Source organism: Gopherus evgoodei, chromosome 2, assembly GCF_007399415.2.
Source record: "Gopherus evgoodei ecotype Sinaloan lineage chromosome 2, rGopEvg1_v1.p, whole genome shotgun sequence".
NCBI lineage: Eukaryota > Metazoa > Chordata > Testudines > Testudinidae > Gopherus > Gopherus evgoodei.
In genome coordinates, this window is record NC_044323.1 from 4038367 (window position 1) to 4059284 (window position 20918).

Sequence of the window (20918 nt, forward strand, 5' to 3'; positions counted from 1 at the left end):
AAACGGGAACCCTTCAATGCCCTATGCATGTGCAGAACCAACCCAACCCCAACCCAAGCCATCACTTCCCCATCTCATCAGCAATGATCGGCATCAAAACATTTGCTTTTAAAAGCCAATTTTAAATGTATTTTAAATCTTAGGCCCAGATCCTCAAAGGTATTTAGTGCTTAAGATGCACTGAAAGCTGTGGAAATTGGGCATTACTCTTGGCAGATTCCAGGGACTTGTTCTTCTAGCATTTTCAGGCTTGTGTCCAATCCTCTTTGAACTGGAATTCTGCACCCCAGTCTGTAATGGCCAGGGTGCAGCAAGCCGTACTGGGATTCGCTTCATTAGGCCTGGCCAACACACAGAAGTTGCACCGAACTAACTAAAGGCGGGATTTTAAACCAGTACAAAGCCCTGTGTGGACATACTTAAACTGGTTTAAAACTGGTTCCATCAGTTTAGCTTGTGCTTTCAAATTTACCAACACTAGTCATTAATTACACAAGCTTAAATTAAAGTTAAGAGTGTCCACAGAGGTTGTTAACTCAACTGGTTTTAAAAATCATACCTATAGTTAATGGTTTGTGTGTAGACGAGGCTAAAGTGAATGCTGCAGTGGTAGAAGTTGTTGCCCTGGCTTACCCTGCAGGATGAAGCTCTCTGTTGAGAACAGCTGTGTGTATCTCCTCATTCTGTTCTGCCAACGAGTCTCAACCCTACTCTGCAGGAGGGTCAATCTCCTGGCCTAGCCCATCCTTGGCTTCTCTGCTTTGGCTGCCCATAAGGGGAGGGGGCATTGATTGAGGTGGTGGGTTTTCTGATGTGGTCACATCTCCGCTGGGAACTCGACAGAAGCCTCCAAAGATATTTTATATAGGCCCCTGAGTGAGCCCGTCCGATAGTAATCATCGCCGCTGCTGTGGACTGGATGTGCTCCAGCAATCAAGAAATGAAAGGGTCTGTAGCCCTCTGCTGGCACCACACCACAGCAGTGGTTTTCACGTCCGGGGCCAGCGTCTGTTCCGTGCGGATGTTTGAGGAGAGCAAATAAAAGGGGTGACGACAGGAGCGGAAGGTTTTTACACAGACAAGTGTTTGCAAATGCCCCGCGTCAAGGTGACGAGGGATATGTTGTCCTCTAATGAGCTGAGTCACATGTAGCAGGGCGTGCAGTTAGGTTAACCTTTGCTCTTAGGATAGGAACGTACTTGTAGCATGGTTTCAGATATGGATGTATATCGTGCATGCAAACTACGCTGCACAGCACGATATCAGGTTCGGTTCCATTTTAAAACCAGGAGCTACTGGGTGGAGGGGGGGATGGAGCTACAGCCACCCCCCACCCAGTGCCCGGAGAGGCTTTGACTGAAAAGGTGGAAAATTTCAGAAGTTAGCGTTAAGTATGTTCAGCTTATGCTGAAATTGGCAGTGGGTTTGGGGGTGAGCATAGAGTAGCTGCCTTGTGCTATTTCAATTGGCTAGCGTGTTAGACCAACACCTGTCTGGGATAATCTAGGTATGCCTAATCCCCACCAATGGGGGAATGGGTAAAATGACCTCTCAAGGTCCTTTTCAGCCCTACATTTCTATGTCTCTATGTGCAGTTCTGATCTCAAAAGGTTTCAATGTCTGTAGAGCAGTAGTGGGCAACCTACAGCCCGCAGGCCGTCAGGGTAATCCGCTGGCGAGCCGCCAGTTTGTTTACATTTGCATGGCTGCCCACAGCTCCCAGTGGTCACGGTTCACCATACCTGGCCAATCGGAGCTGCGGAAAGTGGCATGGGCCACAAGGATGTGCTGGCCGCCACTTCCCACAGCTCCCGTTGGCCGGAAACGGTGAATCATGGCCACTGGGAGCTGCGGGAAGCCATGCAAATGTAAACAAATTGGCAGCCCACCAGCGGATTATCCTGATGGCCTGCTGGTTGCCCACCGCTGCTGTAGAGGAAGGAGAAAAAGTACTAAATATGATGAAGAATGGTAAAGCAACTGGTGAAGATAAGGGCTGATATGTTCAATGAAGCTGGAGTTATTGGAATCAAGTGGCTTCACAGGTTACTATGTGTTTGCTGAGATCAACCTAGGTTATCCGATGAGTGGAGAACAAGATTGACTGTGCCTCTTCGGAGGGGTAAAGGTGACCCAAATACCTATCGGGGCATCACCCTGTTAAGACAGCCTCTTAAAGTCCTTGAGAGAGTTTTGGAGGTCAGGTTGAGGTGCAAGGTGGAGGAAAACATAGAAGAGGAGCAGCATGGCTTTGGGAAGGGAAGGAGTACTATAGACATAGTATTTGCATTGAGATGTAAGTTTGACAATGTGATCAATGAAGGGCATAACTGCTATGTAGCATTTATTGAGCATGAGAAAGCATCCAACAAACAAGAGGAAGTACTTTTTCACACTCTGCACAACTAATCTGTGGAACTCCTTGCTATGAGATGTTGTGAGGGCCAAAAATATAACTGGGTTCAAAAAAGAACTAGATAAATTCATAAAAGATAGGTCCATCAATGGCTATCAGTCAAGATGGCCAGGAACACAACCCCATGCTCAGAGTGACCCTAAACCTCTGATTACCAGAAGCTTGGAGGTGAAGGTGAGGTGGATCACTCCATAATTGCTCTGTTCTGTACACTTCCCCTGAAGCTCTGATATGGGCCACTGTAGGAGACAGGATATTGGGCAAGGTGGACCATGGTGTGACCTGATATGGCGTCTCTTATGACTCGGTTCTTCGGGGGTTGGTGTTTGGAGTATTGAGATGGGTGGGCAGGGGCGACTCCAGGCCCCAGCGCATGATTGGGGTGGCATGCCGCGGGGGGCACTCTCCCGGTCGCCGGGAGGGTGGTAGGCAAGCCGCCTTTAGTGGCATGCCTGCCGAGGGTCTGCTGGTCCCGCGGCTCCAGTGGACCTCCCGCAGGTGTGCCTGCGGAGGGTCCACTGGTCCCACGGCTTCAGTGGAGCCACGGGACCAGCGGACCCTCCGCAGATATGCCTGCGGGAGGTCCACCGGAGCCGCGGGACCGGCGACTGGCAGAGCGCCCCCTATGGCATGATGCCGTGCTTGGGGCGGTGAAATATCTAGAGCCACCCCTGTGGGTGGGAGGGGTACTTCAAGAAGTGGAGATGATAGAGGAACTGTACTGAGGGTCAAGAGCTAAGTGGGTAACAAATATGGAATTTCAGAGATTTTTGAGGTGACAGGGGGATTGAGACAAAGTAGTGTGCAGAGTCCACTTCTCTTCATCCTAATTATGGAGTTAATTAGTCAGAGAACCAAGCCTGTGGAGACACAGAGAAAACTAATGTACGCTGATCTGACCCATTTGGCTGACAGCAAAGAGGAAGTGGTAAATATGGTATCAGAATGGGTTGAAGCCCCACCCAAATCTGTGGTTGAAGACCACGGTTGAAGGTAAACACATAGAAAACGGAAGTTGTGCAAATAAGGAAAGTGGAAGAAGATCTGTTGATTTAAGTTCACGAAGAGCATCTTAATCAGAAGAAAGAAATTGTATGCTTGGGAAATACATATAGTGCTATTGGAGAGAGAAAGATCCAGGGAACTGAACAGAAGAGCTCAGTGTGCATGGGCGGCAGTGAAAAAGATGGCAGGAGTATTGTGGACTGGCAATTAAGTAACAAACTGAAAGGAAAAGCGTGTGCTGCCTGTGTTTGTCCCTGCCTGTTCTATGCTTTGGAAACTGTGAGTCTTATGAAGATGGAAGAAAGGAAGAGACAGGTGGTAGAAAGTAATATGCTGAAGAGAACAGCGAGCAAGCGGAGGGTAGAGAGTGTTCATGGAAGAAATTAGGGAGAAAGTATATTTGGGACTCTCAGTGAGATAGGCTGGAGAGCATACATTTGATGAGGGCTGGATGTCTGATAGGAAAGTGAGGCAAACAACTAGCAAAGAAAGCATGGGAGGAATGGGACAGTCCGAAAGGACCTGGAAGAACAAGGATATGATGGAAAGACTGTCAAGAGAAGTTTGAAAATGAAAAGATTGTAACTTCAAGACCTACGAACCCATGCCATGGACTGGAATGAGTGGTGAAGAATCATGGGTGCCTCCAACCACGTGTAAATGGAAAAAGCAAGTGAAGTGCAGTACTGACCTCTTCTGGATGGGATTGGAACTACTCAGATGTGTGTCATAAGCCCTGTAATGTACAAGTGAATGGGTGATTCTCTTTTAGCTCAAGTGGTAGAGGTGCCATTTGTGAAGTGCAATACCAACTGTTGGGGGGAGGAATCAAACCTGGGAACCTCTGGAGCTAAATGCATGAGCCTCAAGCCCCATGGCAATTAGCTAAGGCTGTAGCAAATATATTAATTTCTAAGTGGTCTTGGTGCCATTAGAAGGGACAGAACACCCAGGAGGTGTGTGGGTTACACAAGAATCACAGTTCTATCCCTGAGCTTAATGCAAACTTCCAAGTGGTCCCAATGTGTCAGCTGTGAAGTTGTAGGTAACCACAAATTGGTTAAATGATTTAAAACTAAAGATGAGCCAGGAGAATTACAACAGAACTACAGAATTTCATCCCCTGCTTGGTACATTTCCTGCCTTCATTTTAAGATTGCTTCAGATCTGCAGCCTTATCTAGCTTCCTCCCCCCGGGGTCTGTAATTCATCCACAAACCTCTCAGTTCCAAAAACACAGCAAAGACATAACACAACAACAGGAGAAAAACAACACAGAATCCAACCAAGACTTACTCTGTGTCTGCTAGATTGGCCCTCACACTGGCCCACACTGTGACAATTACAGCAGGGAGTCCTGAAAACAAGAAAGTACTCATCAGTAAATACAATGTATAGCAAACTCAGTCCATGGCAAGCCAACTGCAGAAAGCTAGAGCTGGCCGGAGGGAAACTATTTAGAAGAGTCCCCCATGGTTCCAGTATAGTTTGGAGCCTAAGGGCTCAATCCTGGTTTCACCGCCAATGTCAGGGAACCACAGGTCTGGAATCAGACATAGATCCATATTCCATGTCTTGGTTCTATCCAGAACACCAAATAGGATACCTCAGAGTTCTGGGGAAATTTGGATCCAGAAACACAAATGACTCAGGACTATTATTATTTATGTTACAATAGCAATGATCTTACTAGAGGTCTTAACTGAGTTGTGATTCCATTGTGCTGGGCACTGTACATACCTATATGAAGAAACTGCCCCTGCCCCAGAGAACTCACAAACTAACTTGGCAAGAAGGAGAAACGGCAGGAGACGAGTGACTTTGCCAAGGATCATACAGCAGGACAGAGATGGGACCAGAACTCTGGATTTTCAACCCACTGGACCACACTACCTCTCTGGATAGAAAGCATCCTAACCTTTACATATCCATCACACACATATCCAAGATGGTTGCTGGCAATCCCCTCAGACAGTGACAACCTCTCTACCTTCCACTGCTTCTGAGGCTCTGGAGACCTTCTCAAAAGTTTAGGAAGCCAGTAAGTTTCCAAGTAGGGCAGATCAGTTTGTATATTCATTTTTGTTTATAACCCTGTGGCACCAGAGTCAGATGGGAATGCAGCTTGGAGTTGGGGAGAGCACTTGTGCTGCCGTTTTGGGTTACAGGTCATCTGGAGGCACTAGGCTCTGTGTGGCTATACAGTTCACATAGCCCTCTCACTGTTGCCTGTTGAAACTGGATTCAGCAGAAATCCTATGGGAGAGACCATCTTTGTGATCGTTCCAGGCTGATCTCCAACCCCAGGAGAGATGTAGAGATAGCTGAAAAATTTCCACTGGAACATTTCAAGTTGGAACATGCTGATTTGACAAAAAATAAAATGTATTGCAGGAACATACTGAAGTGATCAAAACTTATTTCCACATTAGTGTTTTGACTTTTATATTCCTATAATACACAATCAAAATGATAAAGTCAAAACAAAATATTTTTGGAATATTTCATTTTGCAAAAGTGCTGAGATTTTTACTTTTTGTCCTGATTCAGAACAAATCTCAAAATCTCAGCATTTCCTGTGGGACAGAAATTCCCAATTTTGACTAGTTCTAGAGATAAGTATTAGCTATGGAAATTAGGAGGCTAGGAGATTTTGCTGGACAAGTCATTCAGATTGCCAGGGTTCCTTCCTCTAATTTGATGCATCTTGACATTTTCCCCATGGCAATTTGATCAAAGAAAGAGCTTTTTCTCAACTGGGATGGAGAAGAAGTTTCTTCCATCTGCCTCATGAATTAACGAAAGCTAAGACAACCCTGGGAAAATATGTTTAAAGCATAATGGCCAAATTCACCTCTGGTCTAACCATGCTTATTTCAGTGGATTTACACCTGGCATTACTTTTTCCCTGTAAGATCTAAGACAATACTGAATAGTGGAATATACTATTTTTTGAGTCCAATTCTAATTTCTTTATGCACTCAAATCCCCCATGAACTTCCCTGAAAACCCAGGATTGGGCCTATAAGAGTTTCCACAAATGGTAGTAAAAGAGCCCCTTTCATAGGGGATCAGGGTTGGAAGGGACCTCAGGAGGTCATCTAGTCCAACCCCCTGCTCAAAGCAGGACCAGGCCCTAGATCCCTAAGTGGCCCCCTCAAGAATTGAGCTCACAATCCTATGTTTAGTAAGGCAATGCGCAAACCACTGAGCTATCCCTCCCTGCGAAAACAATAAGGCTGGTTATTAATAATTATAAACTCTGTGTAGCGTTTATGCTCTGTGGGACCCAATTCAGGAAAGTCCTTATGTATGTGTGTAACTTTAAGCCCATTTCAGCTCCACTGAAATCTACAGGATGTTAAATATGTGCTTAAGTAAGTGCTAAGTACTTTCCTGAATGGGGTGTGGGGCAGAGATGACTCACTATGACCTTGTTTACATTTGCCTATGCTCGCGGCAGCATGTAGGGTCCATGTAGCTACAAGCTTCCGGGAAAGGCAGGCGGTGTCCACACGCACTGGGGTGTGTAGCTACAGGCAGTGGGGAAAGGCTCCGGCAGCGGGACACTACAGTGTTAGACCTAGCAATGCAGACATGGGAGGCAGTGCTTGGGTGTGTAGAGAGATGTGTAGGGTACTGGGGGTTCAGGCATGTAGGGCACCCTACTCTACTCAGCTGTTCATCACTGTCCATACTACTGCTTACACCAGTGCTAGATGGGTGTGTAGTGTTTGTACTCTACACGCTGCCCTATATGTATGTACAGAGCCTTATGCAATGGGGCCCCGATCTTGGTCGGTGCCTCTAAATGCTACTGTGATACAATCATACATAATAAAACACTGGGCCGCGTTCCACTCTGGTGGAACTCCTCTGGCTACAATGGCATTGCAAGAGGGATGCACTTAGACCATGCTCTACAGTTACATACGGTAGTTAACATTAAAAAAAAAAGAAATATTTAACTTATAGCCCTAATAATGTGTGACCCTATTGCATTCTACGTATAGGAAAGTTGGAGACTTTTTATAAGGTCAACTAAATACTTCCTTTTCAGGGTAAACCACTATCTATGGAAGATATGGGCAGGGAAACCTCAATTTTACAAACCATGGGCCATATCCTCAACTATTGTAAAGTGGTGTCACTCCATTGCGGTTATTGGAGCTATGCCTATTTACGGTGCTGGAAGTCTGGCCCCATTTTGAGTGTGTCTACCTGGCAGCTGGGAGTGAGCCTCTGAGATTGGGGAGACAGCCTCACGTTACCACACTAACAATAGCCATGTGGATGTTCTGGCAGAAATTCGGGTGCTCACCTGACCTCCTCGGCTTGAGAGACTGAGAATATCTCGCAACCCAAAGCAGAATGTTCCCCCCTTAGCTTTTGTGGCTCTGTCACCCAAGCCCTGACCCAGTGAAGTTGTAGGTGAGAATCTGCTGCTCAAGCTGCAACACCGACACAAATATTTTTAGTATATCAGCGTGAGCACTGCTAGAGTGGGTTTGTCTACCTGGACTGAGAAGCTCTCCCCTGCAGTCAGGGGCAGCTCTGGGCACCAGTGCACCAAGCATGTGCCTGGGGCAGCAAGCCGAGGAGGGCGGCCTGCCGGTCGCCGTGAGGGCGGCAGTTAGGCTGCCTTCGGCGGCATACCTGCGGGAGGTCCGCCAGTCCCGCGGTTTCAGTGGCAATTTGGCAATGGGTACGCTGAAGGCGCGGGACCGGCAGACCTCCTGCAGGCATGCTGCCAAATCCGCGTTACCAGCGGACCTCCTGCAGGTGTGCCACCAAATAGGCGTTACCAGCGGACTTCCCGCAGGCATGCCGCCGAATCCGCATTACCAGCGGACCTCCCGCAGGCGTGCCACCGAAGCCTGCCTCACTGCCATGCTTGGGGTGAGAAATACATAGAGCCGCCCCTGCCTGCAGTGTAGACACACCTTGTGAAACTTGATTCAAAACCCATTGAAGTCAATGGGTTCCCCAAACGTTAATGGGGTTTGGATCAGGCACACAGAGTTTTATAAATATGAATAAACAATATTAAGACCTAGCTCTTATATAGCTCTGTTCTGCAGTGGATCTCAAAACACTTTACAAATGAGGTAAATACCATTATCCCCATATTACAGATGGGGAAACCTGAGGCATGGAACAGGGAAATGACTTGACCAAGGCTATTCCACAGGCTAATGGCAGAGCCAAGAATAGACCCAAAGTCTCCTGAATTCTATCTCAATGCTTTATCCCTGAGGCCATACTAAATAAATACAGACACAGGCTCTGTGGGCCAAATTCTACTTTCAGCTGCCCCAGTGTAAGCTTGGAGTAACTCCGCTATCTTCAGTGAAGTTACTCTGGCTTTACTCTACAGCTGGTTGGCATTTTTCAAACACAATATTTTTAAACAATAGGATTTTAAATTACTTGTCCTTTTCTTCTCTTCTTCCCCATTCTTTGTCAATGGCAAAATGGAAAAAAGGAGGGGGGAGAGGAGAGAAAAATGGGGGGAAAAAGAAAATTGTGGGATTGGGGGGAAAGGAAAATGAAAAATTTAAAAAGCAAATAAGTTTGAAAACAAATATTTTCAAAATAGAAAAAAAATTGATACAAAATGGGACACAGTTTGAAAGGAGTCCCCTTTGAATGTGTAAAATGAAAATTACTTTAACAACATTTTGCATAATCCCCCCCCCCCCCTTTTTTGACCATCTCGATTTTACATCGGTGTAACAGAGACAGAATTTGGACTTGCAGGTTCTTCCCAAAGGCCATGGCTATTTGTTCAAATCATTTAAAAGAAAAAAAGAAACCTATGTTATAAATCGTAAGAACCTTGATCCTTTAACTCCACTTTCTGCTGGGTCTCAGTTGGCCTCTCCTACCAGCAGTTATTATGGTCATCACGTGGACGCCCAATCTGAGATCCCTGGGGACTGATTTTAAGTGGTGCCAAGCTCCCACAGCTTCCAGGAACATTGGTGGGAGCAGTGGGCGCTCAGCCTACTCTAAAAACCAGGCACAATGTCAGGATCCAGAATTAGAAGACACGCTCAAAAACTTGGCCGTATGTGTCAGCTGGCAGGTGGCACTGGCAGTGAAAGCCACAGAGGATGAACTGTTCTTGCAGCTGGCGAACCAGCCAAGAAGGGCAAACCTCACAAAAACAATTTGGTCTCCCTTGTGCACATGTCCACTCACACCCCAGCCCTGCATGTGTAGCCAGCATTCCACAGGTAGAGTCCCACAGGGTGGCGATGCTGTCATTGACATCTACAGTATCCACATTGTATGCGCTGTGCATGCCCAATCAATACACACAGTGTGTACAATGCAGGTTCTATAAAGTCAGGTGTCTCCCCTTGAGCTGGAAAAAGTGCAAACATCTCAGGCTAGGCAAAATCCTCCCCACCCAGCCCCATTCCAACAAAGAGACGCCCCTGGATGAACAAAATGACTCCACACACACACACACCCCTGAGTCCTGCATGATGAAGAGCTAAGGATCCTGACTCTACCTGCAGTTCAGAAAGAGAGATGGCATTGGAGTGCCAGGATGAAATGTATCTGTTCACAGGCCTAGAGAGGCATCTCTAGTCCATGCTATTGTGCTATCTTCTGAGTGATCTGTAACACCAAACCACTCATGGTCAGTAAAGGGCAGATTATACACCCATCACGCTTGTATAATGTCAACAGACCCAGGCTGTCTGCAGCCAGAATTGAACCTGCAACCTCAATGAATGAGCATCTACTGCTAGAGAGCAAACCCCTCTCTCTTGCTCTGTCCCCTGCCATGGGACAGAACACCACACCCAGGAGGTGTGTGGGTTACACTTGCTCATGCAAAGAGCCCGTTAGGAGGAAGTGCTCGTAAGGGTTGCCCTAAAGATCTTGTGTCTCTGCTAGTTGGAGTGTTAACCGTAGTGTTCTGGGCTATAATAGTAATAATTGCATTCAACGTATGGAGAAGAGCCTCTCTTCCCTGTCCTCTGGTCCAGTAGCAGGCGTAGCTATTCTTCATTTCCCCGCCTACAAGCAATTGAGTAACATCACTGGCATTGAAGAGATCCTCAAGGCTGCTCTAAGCTGGGCCAGACCTTTCTGCATTTCGCTTGCAATCACTTTGGGGGCAGGGATAGTCTCTCGCTGGGATTCTGGTCCTGGTTGGTGCCTCCCTGTGCTCCTCCAACAGCAATAACTCTCAGTCTATTTTAGGTTTTCCTATTGCACTCACCCTCATTGTGTCTAAGTGCCATGAGGTCCAGGTACCTGGGACAATTAAAACGTTGTGAATAAAATACAACCAAAATAGTCTGATTTTCTACAGTTATTGGTCATGCTCCTTGGACTTCCTTTAAATAGCAGCTGCAGAGAACCCAAAGCTTGTTGGTGAATTTATTGACACGAGTAAAATCTTTTTTTTCCCCTAGATGTCTGCAAGAAACAAGTTCCTTCCTTTGTATCCTCTTTACTACAAGAAGGGACAGATCTTTCTACTGACCAGAGCTCAGCGAAATTTTTCAGCAGAAATGTTTTTTTCAGTGAAAAATGGGGATTTGGGTTAACAAAACTTTTTGCATATTCATGTTGAATTCATCCGATTGTTTCGGACGAAAAAAAATGACAAACTCCTCCACAAATTTATCCATTTAAATATTTTTTTTTATTTGACACCACTTTCCGTTTTGAAATTTCCTTCAGTTGAATTTTAAAACAGCAAAAAATAAATTAAAAAAGGAAGCTTAAAATCAAAAGAAAACATCTGATTTCAGGCTGAATGAAACATTCTGTGTGACCCCCAAAATGAATTTTTTTTTAATTTTTTTAGTTTGCTGAAAATTTTCCAAAAAAAAATCTCATTTTTGGGTCAACCCCAAACAATTTTTTTTTTACTCGGTTTTTTATAACTGCTGCTGACCTGAAAACCCAACTATTCCAAGTCCACTATTGACAAAAACTTATGCCAGCTGAGGATCTGGACTGTAAAATCTCCTTCGGATAAGTCTTGGATCTAACATCAGACAGCAAATTGGTGTTTTGGTTCCTTCAGCATAAATTTATTTATGGTGAACAGTTTGGATTTTCCTAGAAATCTCCATGGTATTACAAATCCTCAGATGTTTGTTGTTATATAAGCAAAGGATCTCAGATCTTGGGGCAAACTTCTCCCTTATGTACCTATGTGAACATCGCAGTTATTTATCGCTGGTTCTACATTGCTCTTCACTGTGGTATGGGCAGGATCCAGTGCCTGCTGTATTGAATTGGAGTCTTTCCACTGACTTCAGAGGGCACTGGACTGGGGCCCCCTTCTGAATGCCCAAAAGTTATCAACGCCATGTGTATGTGTATTTTTTTTATCATGCTAATCCAAATAATGCAAAACCAAATGCAACTGGAGAAAATCATCTGTTCTCATTCCAGAGGAATTTAATTAAACAGCCACAAATGTTTGGAGTCAAATGGATAATTGGTGTTGTGATAGGTGTGCCTTTAGCATTGTGAGCTGCTCAATAAGTTGATTATACTTCTGCAGCGATCGGAAGTGTTAATGAAAGGATCCGATGCCCTTTGACTGGGTTTTTTTGGCTACTTTGGCATGATTAGCAATGTTGCTTTGTGCTAAACGTGTGGCATTATTTCTACTGAATCACCCCTATTGCTAGGATTTGCACTAGGAAATGATTTCGCAGGCCTGCTCTGTACCAAGCATTTCAGTTTAATAGTAAGCGGCAGCATAAATTTGGTTCAATTCCCTCAGAAGTAAAATAGACATAAGACTAAATTAGTAAGGTGCCTCTGCTACTCCAGTACTTTGAAGAGTTTTTAAATATGTGAATCCAAAGAATTCTCAGTTGAATAGCAGTTGGAAGAGGAATTGTCCTATAGAGGATGTTTGGAAATCCCACTAGCCAATGCATCATTTCTTCAACTTCCACGAGAGAAATCCAGGCTTTCATAGCCTTTGCAATGCTGACACCCCTTGAGACACCCCTGGATCTCAACACAAACCACTACAGCCTGGGCTCACAGGCCAAGCTCAGTAGCAAAGCTGTAGCAGGCTTATCAACTGCTGTGTGGCTTAGCCACCACTAGAGGGGGACAGAGTTCCACACCACGTGGGAGTGACATACACGTTACGCCTTGAATGTTGACTATCTGGCTGGTTGGAAGATCCAATGGTATAGAAACCACAGGTGGAAATGGCCAAGGGCATACAGTGTCCAGGCAAGACTGTGGCCTGCAGTATATTCTCCAGGGCTTAGTCCAGTGCATTTTTGTAAAACAAGGTCTCTGCTGTTTCGCGTGAGAAACTCGAATAGATATCATTCTCGAGAAGCTTTCCCTGCTGGATGTTTCTTTGCTCATGTACTGCACCCCATTATGTCTCGTTATACCTGTGAGCGCCGTCTTAAACATTTCCTCTTCTCCCTCGATGTTTCCACCCATCAGACGCTTGCAGGCAGTTATTGCACTGCTCTCAAATGATCTGCACCTCATTAGTCCCTGCCTGTCTCACCAAGCCAGCGGCAGTGCCAGAGGGGAACAAAAGCACATTCTCTTCTTAAACACTTGTGTGTAAACAGCCTTCCACTAATGGCTTGCCAGCACCTTTCCCCTCCCTCCCTGCTCCAAGAAAAGATCCAGGCATTAAAAAAAAAAAAAAAAAAAAAAAAAAAAAAAGCTTCCCCACAAATTGCAGGTTTCCATTTGCGTGCTCGGACACTCGAGAAATCCGGTGGCAGGAGAGTCTGAGGCCAGAGGAAGGAAATCAGAGTGTCGGACTCCCCCCATGAGCCAACATCCTGAGCCCTGGCTGCACGTTCCATTTATACAACCATTTCCCCAGATGCTGACAGTCTCAAGGGAATCTGGCCCAGCTGGTGTCACACCCATGCCAACTTACACTGGCTGAGAATCTGGCCCCTGTATCTCTAAGGGCAGAGAATTATTTAAGAGTGAAATCAGCTGTAACACTCCATTCCAGGAACACCCCTGGTCAGCTCTGCATGGGATCAATCTGTGATCGAAACATCCAATTAAATATTACATGCAGGGACTCGGTCCTGCCACATGCCTGGGATAGGATTTGGGGAACTCATGTAGGAGAAGTGCAACCTTTGTATGCTGCAGATTGCACTTTCGGGTGATTCCCTGTTCATTACTACACAGCGGGAATTCAGGGGACGGGGCAAGTCAGAGGACGGATTGGTGGATCAGCTAGTATATGGATCCAGCTGCCCTCATGTAGTGAGGCAGACTGGAGGATTGTCCATGGAGCATCTCCACTGCTCCTTTGTGTCCTGATGAGGACTCCAATGCATGTTGGGGAGATAGTTTGTGACAAGGGCAGATAATAAGGCTTTCAAGGCTGATGTTTCAATCAACACCTCCCAGCCCTTTAACTCCGTCTCCATTTGCTCTTCGACCTGCACAGACACACACCCACTAATACACAGTCAGCTTAGAAAACCCCGAGAGCAGCGGCGACTCACCCCAGCCAAACAGCGTGAAGCCCCAAAGATACTTCTTCTCAGAGAAAAAGGCCATGAAGATGAGGCTGTGGAGATAGAGCCCTTCCACCAGGATCCAGTAGTAATTGGTCGCCAGGAAGTACAGGAAGAAGGTGACGATGACCTTACAGCCCATCTGGAATGAGGGCAGAGGGAGAAAGGGAGATTAAAAATGCGGTGTGAACCTGAAGCAGTGATAGTTATGGGCTAGTGAGAGCTTGAAAACAAGCTGGAGAAGAAAAAAGTTGCCATGAAAGTTGGAGAAGGTTCTGCAGAGGGTGTTCTATAGGCAGTAGCTTGGGTTTGTTGTGGCTAGGACCCTGGACTGGGAGCAAGGGGTCTAGTCCCACCTCTACCACTCACTTTGCCTCCACCTTAGACAGTAAGCTCTTCAGTTGAGACACCAATGCTACCTGCTTGTACGGGACCTAGATCACGTGACTGCAGTTGAGACCTCTAGGCACTATTCCAATACAAAGAATAATAAGGAGGAATATCTTACAGGGCTTGATGCTCAGATGGTGTAACTGCATTAACCTGAGGGGAGCTATGCTGATTTACACCAGCCGAGGATCTGGCCCATAAGGTTTATTGTGGGAAGGAAGTCAGCTCATGAAATCTGATATCAGATGAACTCTCTATGGAAGAGCCAAGGGGTATTTGACATGGTTGGGTAGTTAGTCCCATTGGGTTGTCCTGAGCAAGGTCTCATTTTAAGATAGTGGGTTGGATCTGGCATCAATGGAGCTACTACAGATTCATCCCAGTGTAACGGGAGATCTGACCTAGTGTTCAGCTCCTGACTGTTCAGGAGAACATGGGTGAGAAGAGAAACACGTGCCCCCACTTCGGGCTGCAATGCACTTGCTGGAGGAGAGAGGTCCTGAAATCTACCCCATGGAATTTACCATTCACCTTTGCACCTCACCAAGAGGACACAAAGCCCTGGGTTAGGGCTACTCAGGATTTTCGAGTGTCAGCCCATTGCTTTTACAGACAATTCTTTCTTCTATGCCAGTGACACATCAAAATGGAAACTAGGTCAGATTACAAAGGATGAATATAGGCAAACAACACAGGAATGCAGGGGCAAGATTAGAAAGGCAAAGGCACAAAATGAGCTCAAACTAGCTATGGGAATAAAGGGAAACAAGAAGACTTTTTATCACTACATTAGAAGCAAGAGGAAGACCAAGGAAAGGGTAGGCCTATTGCTCAGTGAGGAGGGAGAAACAGTAACAGGAAACTTGGAAATGGCAGAGATGCTTAACGACTTCTTTGTTTCGGTCTTCACTGAGAAGTCTGAAGGAATGTAACATAGTGAATGCTTATGGGAAGGGGGTAGGTTTAGAAGATAAAATGAAAAAAGAGCAAGTTAAAAATCACTTAGAAAAGTTAGATGCCTGCAAGTCACCAGGGCCTGATGAAATGCATCCTAGAATACTCAAGGAGTTAATAGAGGAGGTATCTGAGCCTCTAGCTATTGTCTTTGGAAAATCATGGGAGATGGGAGAGATTCCAGAAGACTGGAAAAGAGCAAATATAGTGCCCATCTCTAAAAAAGGAAATAAAAACAACCCAGGAAACTAATGGATCAAGTAATTAAAGAAATCATCTGCAAACACTTGGAAGGTGGTAAGGTGATAGGGAATAGCCAGCATGGATTTGAAAAGAACAAATCGTGTCAATCCAATCTGATAGCTTTCTTTGATAGGATAACGAGTCTTGTGGATGAGGGAGAAGCGGTGGATGTGGTATACTTAGACTGTAGTAAGGCATTTGATAAGGTCTCACATGATATCCTTATCGATAAACTAGGCAAATACAATTTAGATGGGGCTACTGTAAGATGGGTGCATAAGTGGCTGGATAACCATACTCAGAGAGTAGTTATTAATGGCTCCCAATCCTGCTGGAAAGATATAACAAGTGGGGTTCTGCAGGGGTCTGTTTTGGGACCGGCTCTGTTCAATATCTTCATCAATGACTTAGATGTTGGCATAGAAAGTACGCTTATTACGTTTGCAGATGATACCAAACTGGGAGGAATTGCAACTGCTTTGGAGGACAGGGTCAAAATTCAAAATGATCTGGACAAATTGGAGAAATGGTCTGAGGTAAACCAGATGAAGTTCAATAAAGACAAATGCAAAGTGCTCCACTTAGGAAGGAACAATCACTTTCACACATATAGAATGGGAAGAGACTGTCTAGGAAGGAGTATGGCAGAAAGAGATCTAGGGGTCATGGTGGACCACAAGCTAAATATGAGTGAACAGTATGATATTGTTGCAAAAAAAGCAAATGTGATTCTGGGATGCATTAACAGGTGTGTTGTAAACAAGACACGAGAAGTCATTCTTCCACTCTACTCTGCACTGGTTAGGCCTCAACTGGAGTATTGCATCCAGTTCTGGGCACTGCATTTCAAGAAAGATGTGGAGAAATTGGACAGGGTCCAGAGAAGAAAAACAAGAATGATTAAAGGTCTTGAGAACATGACCTATGAAGGAAGGCTGAAAGAATTGGGTTTATTTAGTTTGGAAAAGAGAAGACTGAGAGGGGACATGATAGCAGTTTTCAGGTATCTAAAAGGATGTCATCAGGAGGAGGGAGAAAACTTGTTCACCTTAGCCTCTAATGATAGAACAAGAAGCAATGGGCTTAAACTGCAGCAAGGGAGATTTAGGTTGGACATTAGGAAAAAGTTCCTAACTGTCAGGGTAGTTAAACACTGGAATAAATTACCTAGGGAGGTTGTGGAATCCCCATCTCTGGAGATATTTAAGAGTAGGTTAGATAAATGTCTATCAGGGATGGTCTAGACAGTATTTGGTCCTGCCATGAGGGCAGGGGACTGGACTCGATGACCTCTCGAGGTCCCTTCCAGTCCTGGAGTCTATGAATCTATGAACTCACAACCCTGAGTTTAGCAGGCCAATCCTCAAACCACTGAGCTATCCCTCCCCTTTGCACATTATGGGTTCTACCAGAAACATATCAATACTTAATAGTAATAAACTACAATGGGGACAGCCAATTATGGTGAAAGTCAACATGTAGAGGTGACAATGGAATCTGTCTCCAAGTCTCTGCCACAGGAGTGTGAGATGGCCTAGAAATGGCCGCTGAGTGATGTCTGCATTGTTTATTTTGAGACGAGTTGCCGAGCGGAAAATCATTTAGTGATATACTCTGGTGGGAGAACGACATGTTGGGAAACTTATGTGCTGACATATCTGGTGGAATGGAGGCAGAGATATTGTTGAAAAAGGGAGTCTCTCCCCAGCCGCTAAGAGTATATTAACTCATCCTGTGGCAGCTCACGGCAGCAAGCCTCTAAGCCCAGGTCGATAGACCTGGGCAGGTGCTACGGTGCTAGACAGCACTTTTAAGTTGCAGCTCGGACTGGAGTTCAGCCTCTGAAACCCACCCTCTGCTGAGGCTGCAGAGCCCTGAGTGGTAGCCAGAGCTGCAACATCTCTATGGCTTAGTAGCATTAGCCCTACAAACCCAAGTCTGTCCACCTGGGCTCTCAGGCTCGCTTCCGTGGGCTGTGTAAACGTACCCTTTGTACAACGGGGCCCTGACGTTGTTCTTTAAAGAGGAGGTGCCCATCTTTCCACATAAGGGTGCTGGGAATGGCCCCAAACCCTAGCTCTGCTGTTACCTGGGATGACTGGGGGTGAAGAACTTGCACTGGTCAGGCAGATCAGATGGTTCTTTTGGGTCATTGCATATAGACCGTGGGCTGGGTTCAAGGGAAGGTGTAAGAGCGGATGAGGAAGACGTTGTGGTTTACTAGGTGGGGACGAGGGGTCAGATGTCTCAGTCTCCCACTGGGGAAAAGGCAGGAAGTGGATAAGGCCCCAGATCACCAGCGTACCCAGAGTGAGCCACACAAGAGGGAGAGGTAAGACGTAACCGGCCATACAGCAGTACTCACAAACTGCGACTTATCTGCTGTGGGGACCTCGGTAACGGACATGAAGTCTTCTTCAGGCAGATGCTCCATCTCCTCTAGTGCTGACCCGGAGTACAGGACCGCGTCCTTCACAAAGATGCTGACTGCTCTCAGCATGAAGGAGACAAACAGGTGCATGTGGATGTAGTTCCTTGTGCAGTGCAAACGCCTGGAAGTGGGGAGGGGAGACACAGGATTGGAAGTCGAACTGGGCCTATTCAAGCTCAGCTGTGCTTCCTACTCGCATCATGGGGACAGCGCTGATACCCCATCACACCTCTTCTCTCAGGAATGCTGTGCCCCTACAGTGACCCAAAGCTAAGCCACAGTCCCATTCCAGTGCAAATTCACCCCTTGCGTAACCCTGGCGATTGGTCAGAGGCTGAACAAAAGTCACAGAGGCAACTGACCTTGCAATCGGGTGGGCTAAGGTGCCCCCGCAAGACTAAAGTATGGGGGATGGGTTTAAAGGTCCCTGAGATGTCACACTCAATTATACACCCTGCAGGTAAGATGTAAAATTAGGCCCAAGAGAATTGTGGTCATTTGTGGCACAGGGTTGTTTGTCCCTGTGTAAATAATTACATCTTATCTGGCTAGATTCCCTCTTCAGCTTCAATGAGATACAATATTCTACTTCCCTTCCTGTTGTGTAGTGTTGCTGGGCATGGTTAAACTGCTGCTGAGCTCCACACCAGAGGTGGCTGCATTGCAGTGACAGTGATCTCTGAATACAGATTGTAAAGCACTTTGGGATCCATTACACTGTAGAAGTGTAAGAAGTGATCTTGCTTGTGTAGCTAGCGCTGAGAGCGCCTCTGAGTTTATATCCTTTGAAATCCCCAGCTCCAGTGAAATGAAAGAATCTAAGTTTGTTTTTAAGATTATGGGTTTTAATGGGGGCAAGGGCGCCTTGAGACAATAGCAATTACTATTCCTTGGTATTTTCCTCTATTTAAAGCCTCTAGGCCCACCATGATACACAGACTGCTAAATGGATTTGTACAGGTCTGAGTAAAAGCAGGATTTGTTCCTGAGACTGAAATTTAATTAATGAATCTCTGGATGATATGTGAGCCAGAATAGAATCCAGCGCACTCCTGTGGCATGGTGTAGGCTCTCCAGGGCAAAGAGATATCAATAGGAGAGCTGGTTGGAAAATGGACTTTCTGCCCAGTGAAAAAACCTGAGATTTTGAAAACAAAAAAATCATCCCCCATTAGGACAAAATGCCAAAATTTCAACAACTATAATTGCTAAATCAAACTATGAAACATAGTTCTGGGACAATCAACCATTTTATTTTTATCCTTTTGAAATGATTGAAAAATACTAATTTTAACACCAAACGGAGTAAATTTTGAAACCCAAAGTGGTGCTTTTTTCAATTTTTTTGTTCTGGATACGTCAAAGTGGGAGGTCTGATGTTTTCAAATGGTTTTTCCCCCTGAATTTTTTTTCAAAAGGAAATGTCGAAATCGATACAATTTTGCGAGAAAATTTGGTTTCATCGAAACAGCATTTTCCAGCAGAAATCTTGTTTCAGCCCAAACAGTCTGATCAGCTCTAAGAAATAGTAGGAAAAAAGTGTATTTTTGCTCCCTATAACAAGTCAACCTATCTCTGGGTGACTAGAGAGAACATTTCTACTGAGCAAGAAGAAGCTACCTTAACACGGTCACTTCTCTGAGCACAACCGCTCTACCAACGATCAACAGAAGGAAGGAGCATGAGCGAGCGCAAGACCTGAGCTTAATCAGAATTTCCATTCAATGGGCCAAAGTTACAGCATTAAATGTTTTAACAAGCTCTCCAGGTCTCCAGTAAGAAACAGGAGATTCATGGCCATGCAGAGGCTGCACTCTGCATCTCCGAATAGCTCATGTTAACTTCACCACCGTCTCAAAGCAATGTGAGCTTGTCGCGTCACACTGGCCTGTGTGCATGTCTGCGCTACGCATATGGGGCTCCCTTTGTTGTCTAGGCTAATAAAACGGCCCCCCCTTTAGTTTCCCAGAGAGTGGACTCTGTGTTTTTAGAGTCAAAGGTCGCATATGCAATTCCCAGTACTGCACAGCCGTGGTTTAGCACAGGCTAGTTCTGTGCTGCCTGGGAGAGTGTCTGCAGCCACATCATTGCTGTTGGCCTGGAGAGGTTACTCCCACTGCTGCTGCCTGACACTGCCTGTCATGATCACAGCCCACTAAGTCATCAGTGACAGCCCAAGGGGTGGCCCAGAATCAGAACTCAGGATTTCTGGGTTCCCTGCCCAGCACCAGCTCTGGGTGCAGGTTACAGCAGTCTGTTGGCGGCTCTAAATTACACCAGCTGGCTGTGGTCCTCAAAGGTTGAGGATGGTACAGTTTCCTTGCCCAGGTGAGGTTGCAGGAAGATGGACCAATTTCAGGGGCAGGTAAGGCTAGTGGCCACTTCTAAGGAGTGCCGGATTGCTGTGCCACTCAGCTTGATTTAATTATTAGTTTTTGCTCTGCTGTGATTGGTCAATTTTGGTCCGATAATTAGCCAGCCACTTTGTTTCGCTCCACCTCATGAGTATCGAAAACATTTTCCATTCTGGCCAGCAAAATGGCTATGGCCTCTCCTGGCAGGGACAAGGTGTAGGATCCAGCTCTGGTGGCTCTATGCCCCCCATGCTGAGAGAATCCCCACCTTGGCGCTTAGAGTCTATTTCTGCTTCCTGTGCACCACAAGGGGACCAGAGAATCAGTGCCGTTGCATCTATGTGCTCCATTCAGCTAGTATCCCTTTCACAGACAGAGGCATTAGGTTTCGAGCTCTGTCTGCCTGCTGTGATTACATCAGGATTTTGAGGGAAGGGGGGGTTCTAACCAGCCCCAAGAGATTTGTTTGAATGGCACCACACACAATCCAACCAGCAAATATTAAAACAGCCTCTGTGTCTGATAGATGAAACACACACAAAAAAGGAGGAACTTTGCTATTGACAAAAACCTAAGTCTCCTCCAGTCCACTCCGGACGACCTGTGTGATT

General features: G+C 45.8%; 1 protein-coding gene across 1 annotated transcript in view; it reads right to left on the minus strand.

The window, feature by feature from the left end:
* Positions 1-20918, minus strand: part of PTH1R (parathyroid hormone 1 receptor) — a 170043-nt gene that overhangs the window by 12261 nt on the left and 136864 nt on the right. Inside the window, exons 6-8 of the mRNA XM_030549838.1 lie at positions 17888-18074; positions 13924-14077; positions 4718-4778 (exon numbers count right to left, since the gene is read on the minus strand). Of these exons, the coding sequence (XP_030405698.1) occupies positions 4718-4778; positions 13924-14077; positions 17888-18074 (402 nt within the window). The remainder of the gene's footprint in view (positions 1-4717; positions 4779-13923; positions 14078-17887; positions 18075-20918) is intronic.